We start from the raw sequence: 18698 nt of genomic DNA, 5'->3' as shown, positions 1-18698 counted from the left end.
AAAATGTATTGCCCCCTAGTGGAATAGAAGGAGGATACAATGAAAGTACTCCCGTATCTTTAAAATTATATTTACAATACTTCATTATATTATACAGTTACTTTCCCCCCAATGGCACACAACACATTATTTATCCATCACATATTTACCTCAAAGAATAAACAATGTATACTATAGTCCTCTTTCTATATTAATTTTGACTTTATTTTTAGTAGACGTTTGATCCAAACATAGCAGATCAGAATATGGGTTTTGTGCATTTCCATTTGACACATTACATTGTAGAATAAAAAGATCATGTGAGTAAACCTTTATTTACATTTAACAAGTAAAGTACTATCATCTTAATATTAGTGACCAACTATCATCCATTTGTCTCCATGTGGTGAGGCATAAGCTTAAATCATGAGTTATGTGAACCGAAGTGGAGTATAAATAGCCCTAATTCACACTATGGAGATAGCATGTCTCTAAAGAACAAGTGTAAACAGATATCAAGGCACAAACATATGTAAGAAGACTTGGAGTGGAACAAATGGCACAAAACTAATCATTTAGGAACAGACATAAGCAGTGAAACATCTTGCAGATATCTTAATGTGACACATAAGCGGTTCTGTTTTATTTCTTCAAAGAAGGTACTTAAGGAATGTTATTCAGTGTGTGGCGGGTACAAGCTAATCTATGGACAGTCATGCAGGACAACGCACTATAATACAACTGTGAATGTCGATTGTGTAAACATTGTACAAAATAACACTTTCCCTTTATCCATTTGAATTATCATGCTTGTTTTTCTTCTAAAAATAAGCTCTGTGCGGTCAAAAGGTTAATAAAATGCTAACATTAGTAAACATAAGTTAATGTGATTTTTCTAAAAAGTTGATTTCTTTTTTAACTGTATTTTTTACCTTAACAGATGAAAGCAAACAAGGACAGTAAAATGAAAACCTAAAAAAACCCAGAGAGATCTGTAAAGATAAATACAGTGTAAACTGGTTCTTGGAAGCCTTTTAAGGATGGAAAATATTTATATTTTACTGTATTTCTCTCTGCCATGTTGCATGATAAGAACATGGCTTATTATAATCAAACCATTTCCTCTTTAAGCAATCATCTTTCACTTGAGCCACTTGATTATCATTTAGGTTACAAATCCAATTCAAAAACCAGTAAGGGGTCCATGATCAATATATATCTAGATCTAGATATATATCTAGATCTAGATCTAGATATATATATATATATATATATATATATATCTAGATCTAGATATATATATATATCTAGATCTAGATATATAAATATATATATCTAGATCTAGATATATAGATATATATATCTAGATCTAGATATATAGATATCTATATCTATATAGATATCTATATAGATATCTATATAGATATATAGATATCTATATCTATATAGATATCTATATAGATATATATATATATATATATATATGTTTATATATATATATCTCTATATCTATATATATCTATATCTATATATATATACACACACACACACACACACACACACACACACACACACACACACACTTACTTACAGGCACTGAGTATGAATAGTATGAGAACAACAAAACCAGTAAGAAATATATATGAAAAAAACATGACCACAACTGATAATGTGATGGCTGCAAATCAGTGATTGTTCTTCTTTCAGGTTTCCCTTTCAGGAATCAAGTCTGTTATGGTTTTCATTATGAAAAGCAGTAATCATCACATGGCTGTTGCAGTCTCTCATGCAGTCTGTGTGCATCTGGCATCGCCCTGTGTAAAGAGAAAAACAACAAAAGTATTACACAAATACAATCAAAAGAAATGAGAAGAGTTTTTAATTTCACTTTTTAAAGCACTGGGACCTATATTTATGTTTACTAACTTCTGGTTGGACTTGCTGAGGTTTTGAGATGTCATGTTCCATTCATGACCTAACGTCCAAAGCTGGTCCATAATACACGCACGCGCACACGCCCCCCCCTCCTTCCCCACCACACACACACACACACTTGTATTCCATCATACACATACCTTTAGAAAAGACCACAGTCTTTTAGGTTGTTCTTAATGATGACGTCAGTGACGGCGTCAAAGACAAACTGCACGTTCTTTGTGTCAGTGGCACAGGTGAAGTGGGTGTAGATCTCCTTTGTGTCCTTTTTCTTGTTCAGGTCCTCAAACTTGGTCTGAATGTAACTTGCTGCTTCATCAAACTTGTTGGCTCCTAGGAAGCAACCGTTTGGAAGGACGAGGAAGGGATTTGTTATTACGATGTAATTTCTCTTGTGTTGTGATTTGGTCGTGAGCCATCAACTTGCCTGTGGTTGGACTGAATATATGTAACTATTAAAACACTGTGTACCTGTGTATTCTGGATAGCAGATGTTAAGGGGACTGCGAGTAATCTTCTCCTCAAAGAGATCCTTCTTGTTGAGGAAGAGGATGATGGAGGTCTCAGTGAACCACTTGTTGTTACAGATGGAGTCAAACAGCTTCATGCTCTCGTGCATTCGGTTCTAAAAAAAAGAAATGGACAAAAGTTGGTCATGGCTGAAATACAAGATATCAGAGCTGCCACCAGGGGACACTGTTGTTTACATTTTAAAATGAGAGAAATAACCAGTGCAGAGCTTCTGTTGGCCATGCAGGTCTCTTCTGAGCACTTACGTTAAATTCGTAAGCAGCAAAAGAAAATTGCTTTTATAACATAATTACACGCCATTGGTTCAACTGTAAACCATTGAGACAATATCACCACCTGAACCTCACAATTGTTGTTGAGGTATAATAAAGGGGATGGGTGATTTTAACTGCCTTGTTATGGCTAACAGTTTGAAGTATCTAATGCTGCAAATTAGCCAAATAGCAGATTTATAAAGCTTGTAATGTTATCTAATTAATGCAAATGAAGACACACATGCTACAAGGTGGACTTTTTGCTTACCATCTCCTCATCCTCAGCCAGCACCAGGTCATAAGCACTCAACGCAACACAAAAAATAATGGCTGTAACTCCTTCAAAACAGTGGATCCACTTCTTTCTCTCCGAGCGTTGGCCTCCAACATCAAACATTCTGCAAGGGGGATGAAGCAGAGCAGATGCAGTGTGTGTGGAGGTAGGAGGTCACAATGAAAGACAGTAAGGTGAAGCTGGAAGGCAAGGAGGTACTGAAGACAACCGTTAAGAAAGGAAGACGGTGAAGAGAGAAGGAAATAGAAAGTTAGAGTGACACTATCCCGGGCTGTCCACGTTTTGATGAGACTTCTTTGAGAGGAGGTGAAGAGATGTCTGTCAAGTATCTAATAAAAGACTGCAGCCGTCAATGTTGGGCTACGAGAGGCAGGCGGGCCTCTATATTCAGAGCAAAGCACACTGGCTAATGGGGAAGCTGAGAACTGATCAAAGAGCAGCATCGCTGCCATATTTTAATGATTCAGAGGGCATCTGCAGTGTTTAGGTTAGCAAACGCAATGAACAATTGAAATTGAGCCATTGTGTAAGGATTCCCGTTCCATACTTAATATGGCAAACAGGACAGAATTATAAAAACGTGACTTTCTTCTCATTGATTGCCTTCATGTATTATTCAGGCCAAATATTGAGCCTGGGACAGAAGGTAAATATCAGAATTTATCAAGAAACAGGTCACACCAGAACCATGTGACTGCTTTTTATAATCCAGATGTGTTTAGCGGATTTACAAAGTGTTAGTTAGGTATATTGCACTTTAAAAAAAAAAACATTTTCATGACAGTTTGTATATTTAACTTATACACTATCCCAGACTTAGGTTCTATTATAAAATATTGAAACACTTACAATATCTCTTGCACATCCTCTATTAAGAGCTATATCTATACATACATCATTATCCCACACATGAGTGCTAGGGCTGCATCAGAGCATATTTTATGTAAGACCTAAAGTGCTGTAACATAAAGTGCATATTCAAATGTTTGCACGATAAAGCTTTGGTTTCATTGAGCGAGAGCACGATAGGAAGGATCTAATGTATTCACTCAGCCTTCAGTTCAATCATGTTCATTATTAGGCTTTTATTGCTGTTATTGTCTGGCGTCTAAGTTGCACAATTCAAGTCAGGAGGGTCAGTTGCCCTTTGATGCTATTAATGTAGACAGCAAAATAAAGTCGAGCAATTCTTTTAAAGCAGGTGTGGAGGAGGCTGGTGATGTCACTGCTGAAAAGAACTTATTCAATAATAATAAAGAAATAAGCATGATGACATACCCGCATTCACTAAATATCCAAGTTAGGTTTTTTGCCTTGCCGTCTCCCAAAATAACACCAAGGGCAGTTATATTTTATTCAGTATCGGCCATGTTTCATATGCTCTTGTGTTGCAAGTAAGACAAACTGACAACTAGCAGTTTTTTTTGTATCATCAAATCCCACGACAGGCAACGATCAGAGATGAGTGGACACTGGGGTTTATACTACCCCTGAGGTGTGTTAGTGCCAAATACACCCTCTCACTAAGAGCTCCTTGGCCTGGACTATCACAGTGGTTGGAGTGGGAGACCGTGTGAGAGAGGAGATAGCTGTGTAATTTCAGGGCATTTATTGATTAATTTTGTTAGTATCTGAAGGCGATTAAATCCATTGAAATCAGGTCAATGCTTTATGGCCTTACTTGAAGTGCAGTTCCTTGAAAGTGAAGTGAGTCTCCACAATGCCAGTGGTCTTGACTCGAGTTCGCAGCACATCTTGCTGGGAAGGAATGTAATCTGCTTTAGCTATCCTCTCCAGGTCGTTCAGGTAGCTGTGAGAGACAGAGCGAGAGAGAAAAAGAGAGGAAGAGAGAGCGAATGAGAGAGAGGAATAGAACGAGAGAGACGATGACATGGTTAGCAATTATAACAGCAACAACATAATACATTAATCTGGCAACTAAATGGAAATTGTCATCATTCCATGTGTAACACTAGCGCTCGTTGCTCACTAGTCAAACCAATTATGGCACTTTAAGACAGATTTGTAAAGGAAATGTTTGTACTGATGTTGCTCCAATGCTCCTACGGCCATGCCGCACTGTTGATTTACAGAGAGGTAAAATACTAACATTTGAGTATCATTTCCATATTGGTTGTTACTGTTGTTGTAGAGGTTTTAATTGTGTCTATTCCGAATTCTGGCCATATAATGGCTCTGGGGATGTAAACATGACTGCCGTCTTTTAAACATCCCATTTACATTATTATTTCACTGTAGTAGCAGTTTGCTGGATTGAAATTCATTTATCTCAATATACAATATTTTCTCCTGCAATAGATGTAGGTAGTACCTGGTGTAAAGCTCTGTATCTAATAGTGTTGTATTACTCAAATCTCTGTGTGGTGTATGCTTGCAGGGACTGAGATGAATTAAGAGAGTGAATGCCGAATAGGCCTGTCAACTCTGCATTCATATAATAATACTAAATAGCAACAATAAAACCTCATGTGAAATAGTTAGCCGAGATGTCTTTGTGAGACCACTAGCACTGTATTCTATTCTAAGTGGAAAGATGAGGCGAACATGCATAATGTTAACAGATTTTTTCCAATCAATTGATAACAGAGGTAAAAGACGGGATGTTTTCTCTTTTTTTTAGGTTTCCGTTCCCAATTCGTTTCACTCTCCTGTTTTCACCCTTTTTCTGACAGACTGTTGGTCAGTAGGGGAAGGTGGAAGCATGTTTGCCATGCTCAACACAACCTGCTCCACTTACACAAGCATTGCATCATCATCCAAGGCCAGCTGGGAGCTGTGTTGGCCTAGCCAAACCTCGCTTCAGCCCGATACAGGAAGAGAGACATATGCTCCCAAAAAAAAGTCACTTAGGGGTTTTATTATCATAACTATCATAGTTTTCTTACAGGCTAATGTAGGTCAGTGCAAATCTTTAATCTCTAAAGAAGAACTATTTTGTTCTCTGAATTTTTGCACTCATATTGTAACCTAATAAAAAGAGAGGTAGAAATAATCATAATAATCTTCAGCATTATTTTCACTGCAGTGAATATGAGAGGCTAAAAGGCTTGCAACATTAGATCCATTACAACACCAAGAGAACAAGATCTCCAATGGCAGGAATATTAAACAGCCCCCTTTATATGACAGGAACATCAAATTTATCAGCACAACAATGAAACAAATACAAACTGTCACTTTCTTGAGCAGTTTATACTTCTTTTAAAATAACATTCATGTGCAGTGTTTCAGTTGCAGAACAATTGTTGAATATAAATGACGAAGAGGTAAGCAGGGTGAGAAAAGGAGCACATTCAGTTAGTTGTGGGATTTCTCACTTGGCCACATCTACATTTAGAGTGGTGAAATACAGAGTCGGTGTATTCAGGAGCAGATTGCTTAACGATTGATGTACAAGTAGTGAAGGATATGCAGGGACAACATTAATGACAGCCTGAATGTTACGAAAGTGATGTTAAAAATGATAGAATTAAGCAGGCTGGCGCATGTCGAGAAGGTATTACAAAGGAATATTAGAAAAAAAAACATTGTGTTTTTGATTCCAAAGTGGAATCGCAGTGTAGTATACACCTACAAATATTCACACTCACTATGCTGCAGAGTCATTAAGTTGGTATTCTCGTGACCGTGCAAAGCAACTCTGTATGCCGCTGTCAGCCCACAACCGCTTGATCACGTTGGACAGATCATCAGGAAAGATGCCTTGCTCTTCAGCAGCTGCAGACAGGGCGAAGAGCTGCTGGGCATCGTCCTGCAGGAGGCGACAAGGACACAAGACAGGACCGTTACAATGGAGCCATCACTGCCAAGACATGCATGATATCCTACATCATCTGAACCCATGCTAGAGATTTGGATGTGGATTAAAACAATAACAATAGATCATTAAAAAGCATAGATCGACAATTCTTAGCAAGTCTAACTTAATGAAACACTGGATGCCTTTGGAAAATATCCACTTTTTTTGTCTAACAGACTGCAGAAGCCTTATATGAGCTATGGTTCTACTTTAAATGCTTTTCTGGAGTGAGCAATGATTTTGGCCCTGAAATTTCTTGAACCAACAACTACAGCGACCAATTACTGTTTCAATGGACTTATTGGGTAGTAAGTAATATGTTAAGGTAAAAAAATGGGAACCTATCCATTAAGGGTACAATAAAGTTTGAACGATGTAAATAGAAAACAGTCAGCATAGAATAAGTGGATAGTATCTGTGATCTACATTAGAGCAAATCGGTTACACTACACTAGACCTGAAAATTGACAAAGCAAATACAGCTCCTCAAAAGAAAAGCCGACACATTCTCAACCATTCGTATTGGGATACATGCTAAATAAATAATGTGTGGTCATGGAGGGCTGGGTCTCTGAACTACTGCCAAGAAAGCAACGGTTATGAGAGTTGCATCACTGAAACCTAGACACTGATGCCAGCCGCTATGGGCTGAGCACATGTCAAACATGTTGGTATGACTCAAGGGGACAGCATGGGCTGTTATAAGAGATCAAGCTTTTGATTTCCTGCCGTTGGCCTCCATGCTTGTTTCTCTCAAATCTTCCTGTTGGAATGAAAATCACTTATCTAGGAGTTGGTCAGTCTATGGCTGCAGGAAGGGCTGTTTCCTTGAATATGTATATAGTTATCATTCAAAAATTTAAAAAAAAATCACAATTAATATATTTCACTCTAGACATGTATGCTCCTTTTGTGGGTAATCACATTGTTACAGTATTTCTTGATTTGCTTATTTGTGATCATTTATATTTTTCTTGATGAACATCAATCCCCACTAACTACTCTTTATTCAGTTATTCAAGCTGTATTTTGTTCGTGACTATGACTACTGAGCTTTTTAATTTTGTGCCGAGAACTCTTTCTGCTGCCTTAAATAAACTAAACAGCAAATAGTGTGGTTCATTTTATGTTTAGGTTTTGTTGACATAATGTTTTTGTGTGCATTTGTATGCATGCGTCTACTCACGCACAACCTGTGTGTGATAGTCGTTGTGTACTTCTACAGTTTGCTGCAGTGTGCAGGCATGGGCAGGCCATCGCACTAATTGCCATGTGTGGGAGTCTGAGAGAGTATCATCAAGTACATACAGCCATTCGACAGATCTGTCGGATGAAAAAAAAATGCTCCAATGACCACAGCAGAGTTCTCAATCCTTTTATTGCAGCTCCAGTTACAGTACACACTGCAAAATCACACCAACACACTCCTATTCAGGAAGAGTTCACTGCTAGACTACACTGACAGCTTGTTCATAGGCTGATAAGTGTTCACAGGGTAGAGCAGACTGTTGCTTGTGGTGTGTGTCTTCATGTGTTCTGTATAAGAGTTGCTGATGACGTTCTGCACATATGCAGCTTGTTTTACTACATGAAATCTGTAAAAATCAGCCTTTAATATGTAGTTAATAGCTACATAACACTAGATGATATGGTGCTAAAAAGGACTTTCTTAAGCAAAAATGTAAGGCAATGCTTTTAAGTGGCAATTAGAATATTTCAGTCCTGATTGATTTATAATTTCTATTGAAGTGAAAACAAAAGGCGTGTGCTTAAAGTCGAGCTCCCTGGAGTCTTTTTGTTGATACATGACCTTCAATTTTTCAGAATTTTGTGCGTAGCTCGATCTTTTATGTTTACACAACATTTTTTTTTCTGGGAATGTTGCCCAGTTTGTAATAGTTTTAATGTACAAATATTGTAATAATTCATCAGTAGGCCATATGATCAATCACCATTGCGTTAACTCCTTGCGTGTCAGAAATGTCACTGAACAGCTATTTATTTCAATGAAAACCTTCCAGATTGCCACATTAACACAACCTATTGTTGGTGTCAAACCGTATGGTTTTTTTGTTTAATTTTAAAAAACAAAAGGTTGAGGATAATGATTTACCAATGTGGTCAGCCATGTGGTAACAGGCCTTTTTCTATTTAAACTGCGAACACACAAACTGATGCAGCCTAGTGGTTTAACAATTAGACCTAGGCCATAACGCTTGGTTACTACTGTCAGCAGTAACAGGTAGCCAAAATTTGCTAATATGTTTTAGCAAATAAACCTTTACTCTTGTAATTTTTTGTCTTTGAAAGATTGATAAGACCATCCCACTAAACAGTGCTTCAACATGTGAAGAAAAGCTTGACTGACCTGGTTTTCCTAGTCAAAGTTGCAAAACTATGATTGGACAAATACTGTCTGGGGGATTTGAGATTGTGGATGTAATCTTAATCCAGACAAAAAGGATAAAACAGACATGCAAAGAGGACATACAATGATGAATCACAGTGGTTTTAAAGAACACATACATGTCTGTCACATGAAAAGACAATTGTTGGCCACTAGTGAAGTGTTTCTTTTTCAGGCAGACAGCAGCCTTGAAAACGAGGAATTAATTTGAGTCATTGCTGAGGCTGAGAAGCACCTGGCGAACTATATATGTTGTTAAAATGTTTCATGCCAGCACTTTCAAATAAATCTAATCCCCAATACAGCCCTCAGTGCCGCTGCCTCTGCTGGCATTAAGTACACTTTGGACTGCTTCTTCTTTCTTTCTCCATTTCAACTTTAAGGAGAAAGCAGATCAAAGATGGAGGAGGTTAGGCCTGGAAGACAAGGACCACTTCCCCCCTGGTTACAAAGACGGATCAGAGAATCATTGTACGGTTTTTAAGTTTTTAATATCAACAGCAAATTGATAGATGAAAAGAAGCCGTTATGAATAGGTGAATTTTGGCAATCATGTGATGCAACATTTGGCTTGACACAGTTTACTAATGTTATTGAGTGAATAAGAATTGTAGAGAAGAGCCACGAGAACAAACCTCTTTTCCTAGAGGCATCAGAGCTTTGTTATATTCTTTGTTCACTGCAATACTGCAAATAAGGGAATAAAATGTTTGTTTCAGAGATAATGGGCAACTGAGTTTTTTTCCACTTATATGAGAGAGACAAAGAGACAAGTGAACCCGGTGTGCTTGTAGGAACAAAGGCAAACTCTTGTGAAATCCCTTCCGGGCAAGCATAAGTATAACAGATTCAACTACAAGATGCTGTTGAGAAAACAGGCTTTGTTTTGGTGCGCCTGAGGGAGATTTTTTTTGAGTCTTTGTATGCTTGCGTGTCTTACCAATCTGCCAGGGCTGTTGTAGTCCATCTTCAAACTGGCCATGGCTTTAACAATGGCCATAATGGACTGGATGGTATTACTAAACACCACTGCTCGGTACTGCTTGCACTCATCTTCTGAGTAGCCATCTTCATGGATGATCCTGAGAATTAAAAAAAAAAATGCAACATTTATAAAAGAGTACATTTAGGAATAAGTTCAGTTTTTGAAGGCTGTCTTGTGTCTGATTGTAAACACGCTGAAACAAACAGTAATGCGAAGAGAAACTGCAGCGTAGTAATCATCTGTGGGTTTATCACCAAGAACAACCTCATTCTTATACATGTAGTCATTTGATCCATTGCTAAAATAAAATCCTTGAATAAATCAGTTTTTAAATGGAAAACAGTATGCTGACAAGTGGGTCGCCGTTTTTGCCACATTCAATTTAAGATTTCACAGCCGTCACTAACTGATTATCAGCGACAGTGAGTATATTTCAGGAAAATTACGAATTACATAAATCGTTAGATGGAACATACAAATTATACACTGTTATAAAGCCAGTCATAACTGAACATTGGAGTGTCTAGGGGACACATTTTGATGCAGACATCATGAGATGCAAGCATCCAGACTGCCTCAGGCTGCAGAGGGAAGTGCAGAGAGCATAATGAGATGACGCCACACTGATTCTAAAGTAAAACTCCCTACTGCTTTTAACAGTGTGTTGATGCAAATAATAATGAACAGCAGTCATTTTTAAGCTTCTTTATGAAAACAGTTGCATTTATCTGGTGTAATGTCATGTTGACACAGGATTCATCAATCAGTGTAACGTTACATAGTCGCCCAGTGTTCCTGTCTGGCAGGCTGATTTATCGGTACGTGTTAATAACCTGACTTCAAAAAACGACAGACTATTCCTTCTGCACTACATGTATTATAATTATTTTTCCCTATTAGCTTATGGTCTCATAAAGCAGCTCCTGTGTCCTGTCTATGCTCCTGCTGCCTTGCTTTCTGTTTCTGTAGCCAGCTCGGTGGCCAGTTTGACGACTGCTCCTTAACACTTTTTGACCAATCACATCTCATCTCTGTCTTTCTCTATGTCCCTCTCTTCTCTCTATCTTCTCTTTCTCCGTCGGTTAAACACAGTTACGCCAGCTAGCTGGTTCTGTCTCACACACAGTGAAACACCCTGCACCACACACTCCGGTACTTTAGGAAGCGCTGTTTGCACCTTGTAAAATTGGTTGCGCTACTTTAACTTGTAGAGAAGAAGAATCTGTAGCCGGAGACTATTCCCTGTGGACTCTGTGTAACACTTAGGCCTACTGGCAAGCGTATTTCACCCTGCTTGTGAGATACGTACGATGAAAACTGGAAAGCAGGTCTGTATAGCTCGCTGTAAGCAATGGAGCTAACTAGCGCTCGTGGGGTGGGGGTTAGGTAGCTGGCCAAAACCACGGACCGCCACTGGTGCACACCCATTACAACATCCTCTGTATTCACAAACTCTCCATACAATCTGTTTGTGCTATGAGAAGTGAAATACAGCAACAAACATAAAAGGCAATGCTGTCCCCCTAGAAACCACAAAGGGGGAAGTCTTATTTATTGCAACAAACAAGGACATTGTGGCAACAATACATTATTGAGCTATAACTTCTGATTTAAAATGGCCAGTGCCTGAGCGTCTAAGCCAAATGCAGGAGATAAGACAAGTGAGGTACTGCAACCTTTACAGATGGCAGAGACTCATCAGGTGTAAGAGTGGCAAAGTATGCTCTTGTTTGCAGCTCTGCTGAGCAGCGGACACTTCACGATTTAACATTTACTTACATCAGATAAGGAAAACAGAACAGAAACAGAACTTGACAGAACAGTTTTTCCAAATAGTATTGCTATCTTATCAAGACACCATAAAGCTAATATGTGGCAAGCAGTGGGTCACCATCACACTGGCCAGGTTTCACAACGGAAACACTCATTTTAAAAAAAGCTAAACAAAGTAGGTAATCCATCTCTAGGTTTAACAGAAGGCCTAAATATAAAGTAAAATAAAGATTGCATTTGTAACTTACTTCATCTGCTTTACAATGGTGCTCTTCCCAGATTCCCCAGCACCTGTTGGAACATTAAAAGATTAACAGCTTTAGACAGACAAGAAAAAAATGGCTGTGCCAGATAGTAGAAAAGCAATGCACAAAACCATTTATTTTGTTTCCTTGCGAATAAACTAATACCTAAAAAACATATTGTTGAAATGAATTAGCTCAATATTTTTTGGCACGTCTCTTTTGCTTTTGGGACCATGCCACCATTCAACCGTCCCGTGATGCCACCTGACCCAGCCCTGCCAACAAACGTTAGCCCAGCCCGGGGCTGATGGAGCAAGTGGGACCAGCAGTGCTGTCAACACTCATCATTTTCACACAGGGGAAAGGGAGGGCTGTAAAAGCAATGTCTGGGGTTGCATTTGCCATCATATGACCAACCACTCATGATTTACTGAGAGGTAGCTGGTAGTTACATTTTAAGAGATTTGTCTCTATGACAAGAAAGTATACAACAACCAGACACACGCACACAACACAAGATTTAATTGAACACAAATAACATAAAAATATAGGGTTATATTTTTTTCCTGGTAAAAGTTTCTGCTTCATGTTCCCCTTTTTTCTACTTTTAATTTGCCTTTTAATAATTTAATTTGCCTTTTAATAATTTAATTTCCTGAGGTAGAAACTTTTCATTTAAACTCAAGATTAAATGATGCAACTAGGCTGTTGCTTCTATTCATTCACCATCCCAATTCTAGGACCAGCATGTTTTATCACAAGTCTATTCTTTGAGACTGCCATCTGGAACATCAAAGCTTACTTTATAAAGATATACTATATCAACAATTTTGCAAAAAAAAACAACAACACTGCATCAGATTTAGAGGCCCTCTCTGCGGACAGACAAATGTATAAAAGTCACCTTCCTGATTCTAGAATAAAAAACACCTATTAATATTTCAAGCCCAAAAGGGAGGCGGACATTTGTGAGCAGTAGTGAAAAAGAACAGAGTGCCTCTTTCTTCATGCTCAAGGTGTTTTAGGAGAAGCGGGCAGTGTTGTTGTTCTGCTTCTGGGGAGGACTTCCGAACAAACTTTTGATTTCATAGTATCTGGTTATTTTGTTGCAGCAGCCAGAGGGCAGTAAACTGTAATAATTCATCTCCAGGGTGGTATTGATCATAAATCAGGAGAAAAATAAACAATATGAATCATCTCACTGACTCCATTTTTTTCTGGGTTACAATGAAAAACAAAAATATGAAGTAGTAGATCCTAACCAACATGCATTTTGGGGACTCAAGATAAAAAACACATCAGGCTAATACATTTTTATCTTCTATCTTTGATATAAAAACATAATATAAACATCATTACTAAGGATAAGGGTTGTGAACAAGATATGTACCTAATAGGACATTTTATTGCTAAACAAGACCGGGGGTGCATCCCAAGTCTCTAAATTGCATCCCCGTTTCCCTCACTTGCGTCCTTTCCTTGCGCCTTAGTTCATCCCACCAGAGATGCACGGAGAGACGCAACGAAACCAAGCGAGGAGAGAAGACACGAGGAAATATGTTTTAAGAGACATTAGACATCCTTTCCTCTGAAGCCTCACGTGAAGCAATGTCGGTTTCTGATGACTGCAGCTGACTGACAGCTGGTCAGCTGTCAGTCGCTTTAACAGCTGGCAAAGTCTGTGTCTATAAACATGATCATTGGAACATAATTATTTTCTGCTCCGGACAGTTTAAGCGAACATTATAATAAAAGTCCACTTAAAATATTGATAAACATTGTCGTATAATGTTTGCAGTTGATTTAATAGTGTTAAACTACTACTACTACTACTACTACTAATAATAATAATAATAAAGACAGTTATCACCCTGTCAGAGTGGAGATGTGTTCTCTGTAGTCTGTTAGCTGTTAAACAAACTGCATTGAGTATTTATACACAGTGTGTGGTATTTATACTGTGTTCTGTGTCCTGCTTATACCGGCGGAATGCGTCTTATTTTTTGTATTATATACGTCTGTATGATTTGAAGTTCTGATTGTCGCATCATTCTAAAATAATTCACAATTATGATCATTAGGTTCAATGTTTCAGGTTAAATTAAATAACCTATCAAACCGACATTCAGGAACGATCAGCCTCACATGACTGAATGAAAGGATGATACATGTTGTAAAAAGTGGTTTAACCAGAATCAGAAAATATCTAATGTACAACTTTTATCACTCCAGCGATCAATTCGTTCAGCTGCAGTGACTGATGAACAGTGAGGGGGCGTGTCGAGCGTTAAAACACTTCCTGGAAGCCTGCGCTCGGGGATCCTCGATCATGGCTCCTCCGATTTCCCTCCTTGAACCTCGATCCTCCGAGCCAAACAAGCCAATCTGGAAGCGGTCGCGACCTGTTAATCACACGTCAAGCCACACCCAAAAGTTTACCCTGCTCTATGGTCTATCATGCTCTGAATCGGACCAAAATATACAAAATGAACATCAAGCTGTATTAAAGAAGACTTGAAACTAGTAATTGAGAGCATAAACTCATGTTCAAGTTTAAGGCCTTAATTAAGGCTTTACTTTTCAAAACTGGAGGTTGCTGCCCGACTTCGACACTAGTGGTGCTTTGAGTTCAAGCTAACGACAACTTGCTAACATGCTCAGACAAATTTGGGATTTTACAAATAAATAGAATCAGTGAACAGCTACCCAGCAGAGAGTGTCCAGCAATATTGCTAAAATCATTCGGAGCAGTTATTCGGAATAATTCGGCAGAATATTCAAAGTGACTCAATGTCTCCACCGCACATGAAGCGCTGTACCTCCACAGTGTTGGAGCTGCAATGAGGATTGATTGGTATTACAAAGACCTCTTTGTATGCTGCGCTGGCAGGAGGGACGAGCTCTTTCTTTTTAGCGTCATTGCAGGAATCCAGAATCACTTTCAGGCAAGAACAAGATGATACCTTCTTTGTGCTTCTTCAATCCTAACTATTTACACAAGCTCCTGAATTGGTTTTCAGTAAGCGCCAGAACACACAGCATTGATAACGACATGATTTAGGGTTCAACAAGAAAAAGCATCCAGCACTATCACATGGCCACTCACATCAATGACAACAGTGGAAGTTACCCACTGGTGATGACACAAAGCCTTTATTCATGGGCAAACAACCACAAAGAATCTTCCAGAAGATAAGGTCAATCACCTTTCAACCAGTTCACCACGCATGCCGATCTATTTAATTACTGCCTTGCTGTTGTATACCTCTGGAAACTAGTCAAATTGCAGTTTACATTCATAGCTGCCCAAAATGTCATCATGTCATACTTTTATCCTTTTTGTGTTAAATTTGCATTAGTACGAGTTATAAAATTATGGCCCAAACAAATTCAAGAAATGCATGGGATAAAGCTACAGCGACACAGTATACCCATGACCTGTATTTGATCTATATGCTGTATGAGCTTGAGGAAAGATAATTCACATTAGAAAATTGCCGAGACAGCTAAGAGGTAAACCTGCTCTGGTGTAGCTCACAGGGCACAGATTCCCTTCGAAGAAGCTGACCCAGTAGTACTGTAACCCTGGTGTAGAGATACTGTGCAGAGACAAACCTGCATCCAGCCAACACTGAAAGTATTAATGGCTTAATGATTTTTTAATAAGAATGACATGGAGGGAAATATTGAGGAATGCTGGCGCAAAGAGAAAATAAAACACTGTAAATAAAAAGGCAGTTAAAGAAGAAGACAGGTAGCAAGAATTGATGGTAAAAGGTGGACAAATGAGCCAGACACGGATGGGAGGATAACGATGCCGAGAAACTGCAAGGCTGTGAGCGGACTGTTGAGCATAAAAGGCACTGGAAAGAGAAAAAAGTGGTGGGATGAGGACTAACGCGAGTGCCATGTAAATGAATTCATAACAGGTTATCTGTTTTTACATAAATAGAGTTCAGCTGCAGGTTCAGCGACTATGTGCAAAATGAAAAGTGAGATTGCATGAGTAACATTGGAGTTCAAGCGGAGAGGCATTCAGTGAACAGCAGCAGTCAATCACTGCTTTTGTTCTTGCCGTCTGCGTCACTTAGCTGCCAACAGATTGGTTTGCTTTACCGCATTGCACGCAAATGCAAATAAGATCAAGTCAAAAGGATGACAGACTGTTTATAAAGGTCTCTAAATCTCCCCATCCCATTGCAGACTGCTCTTAAAAAGGTTGCCATTACATGGCCCAATTGATATATTTACTTCTCAAGAACCTTTTCCTATTATGCCATTAAAAAACAAATGAATGTATCACTTTTACAGGCTGTTAATGTCTGATGTCAGTAATTCAGGCTTGTGATCCTGAAATTAATTATTTTTGTTTTAAACATGTCCATAATCCATTATTTTCCCTCTTCCCCTTCATTTTCTACGTAGGCAGCTGTGCAATACATTCTGGTAGTGCTACCATGTGTTTCGAGCCCAAGAGGTGGACTAACTGACCAACAATGGCATCCCTATCGTCATGTTACTGACTTAGGTCAAACATAAAATCTCAACCATTTGAAGAAATTTACTGCAGCTGAAGTGGAGAAACGGCTCACACAGACAGGAAATGTCATAAATCCATTTGAAAACAATATCACGTCATCTTTTGGAGGCATATTCTGCATATCTGTGTCTCACAGCCCACTGCTGTGGCTTTTCTTCTGTGGAGACACACACCACTTCTCAGCATATGCCAGCATCATAGGCCATCTATTGTCTATATGACTGCAAGGGGAGAAGGACTTATTGGCCTGACGGTGACACAATTCCTCCTTCGCTCTGTTGTTGTCACAACTGTTCACATCCAACTAGGTTTTACAGCCATTTAAAAGGTTAACCTCTTCTGGGCGTTGATGGCACTGAGCAGACTACACAACAATGATGCTTTTGTTATTTGAAGCCCTGTTGCAATGTGTACCGAGGGAGCCGACTGAGTGAATACATTTCCTCCGGACACAAAGTTATCCTCCTGACCCATAGTAAAGTGTGTTTGGGCATACACTATATGTATAGAAATCTGTTGTAGAAGAAAAACATTTTCTTAATACTGTTTGAAGGGTTGGTGTTCAATAGCATTTCAGCGTAACAGAATCCAGTATTTAGTGTAATACCTTACAGTGCAGAATAATCAAGATTAGCAATGAAACCCAAATGTAACTGATCATTGGAATTATGTTCATGCAACAAATAAATATAGGTCACAGTCATGTGTGGAGATGATCTTCACAACCAATAAACAAAAAGGTAACCAAGAAACATTGTTGTGTTTGTGTTCTGTCCCCAAATCTATGCTAATCTAATCTTGCTCTTCACAAAGTCCTCTTTCTGGCATAGTTGAGCAGGACGTACAGCTCCTTGATCATCAATCAATACAACACATTGATCAAATGTCTAATTGTAATTTGAAAAAGGTGTCACTCGTAGTGATGAACCCACACAAAAATATTAAAAGAAACTTCTAAGTTCATTCATTTCAGCTTACAATCTAAAAGGTGCTATAAATTTTCTAGGGATATGGGAGCATATATATTGCTTTTCGATGGCTCACAACATTGCAACTGCTAAGCAGGCGGCCCGCAGCTAACGGCGTCAGTCGGGACAGTGTTATCAGCTGTAATCCCCGCATAAGTGGTGGCTATGAGCATGCCAGTGGGGCACACTCACATGCACGGCCGGTGCATAGAAAGAAGCATAATGTGCAATCACAACACGCGCACATAGATTAATTGTGAGACTTGGCTTTGGAGCCGAAAAGTTGCCAAGTCGAGTCCCCGCACAGACCATGTACGGAGCTCAGACTAGTTGCTGAGCTCCGTACATGCCTGTCACCACCAGGCAGCAGCCAGTCTTAATCTTCAGTCATCGATGGACGACAGCAACTCTCTTCTTCACCACCACCACCACCAGTGTCCGGACTCCAGGGGGGATTCTGCCGAGTCAGAACTCCAGGTCACTGCCCCCTGTTATGCTGGTTCAGTATAGAGTCCGATCGCCAAAAAAGACTCTGCACTATTCATGGTTGTATCAAATGTAATAAATGCATTGTTAATTCGGAACAAGTCTCTGCTGAGTGAAATGCTTATTCTCACTGTGGACTGTGCATGCGTGACAAAAAAAGTGGATTTACTTCGTGAGTTAACACTTTTAGTACATCATTTTTATTTAGTTGATCAGGCTCAGCCTCTGTGTAAGTGGATGGCTATGTATGTACGTATGTATGAGTGGCGGACCATGGGTCTCAGACCTAGGCCATCAATGAGTGTCGTTTCTTTTGTATAGTCCACATCATGGGGAGACTGGAGGGAAAAGTGTCCCTGGAGGTACTGTCACAGACCGAAACCACTCGATATGAGGCGCGTTCATACAGTCCACCATGTGTGGACCCACTCCGCAGCAGACACCCGACCCGCAGAGCCGCTCCCCGCCGGAGTGAGAAAG

General features: G+C 39.2%; 1 protein-coding gene across 1 annotated transcript in view; it reads right to left on the bottom strand.

Moving 5' to 3' along the window:
• Nucleotides 1–1522: 1522 nt before the first annotated feature.
• LOC137796231 (guanine nucleotide-binding protein G(i) subunit alpha-2) overlaps nt 1523–18698 on the bottom strand; it is a 34956-nt gene continuing 17780 nt past the window's right edge. Inside the window, exons 2-9 of the mRNA XM_068594033.1 lie at nt 12228–12270; nt 10162–10303; nt 6606–6766; nt 4676–4804; nt 2968–3097; nt 2386–2539; nt 2055–2247; nt 1523–1793 (exon numbers count right to left, since the gene is read on the bottom strand). Of these exons, the coding sequence (XP_068450134.1) occupies nt 2057–2247; nt 2386–2539; nt 2968–3097; nt 4676–4804; nt 6606–6766; nt 10162–10303; nt 12228–12270 (950 nt within the window). The 3' untranslated portion in view covers nt 1523–1793; nt 2055–2056. The remainder of the gene's footprint in view (nt 1794–2054; nt 2248–2385; nt 2540–2967; nt 3098–4675; nt 4805–6605; nt 6767–10161; nt 10304–12227; nt 12271–18698) is intronic.

The sequence above is a fragment of the Clinocottus analis genome, unplaced genomic scaffold (assembly GCF_023055335.1).
Source record: "Clinocottus analis isolate CAN_PGR_092001 unplaced genomic scaffold, fCliAna1.0.p SCAF_3, whole genome shotgun sequence".
Classification (NCBI taxonomy): domain Eukaryota; kingdom Metazoa; phylum Chordata; class Actinopteri; order Perciformes; family Cottidae; genus Clinocottus; species Clinocottus analis.
Note: the sequence above shows the minus strand (reverse complement) of the source record. Positions and strands in the feature narration are given on the sequence as shown.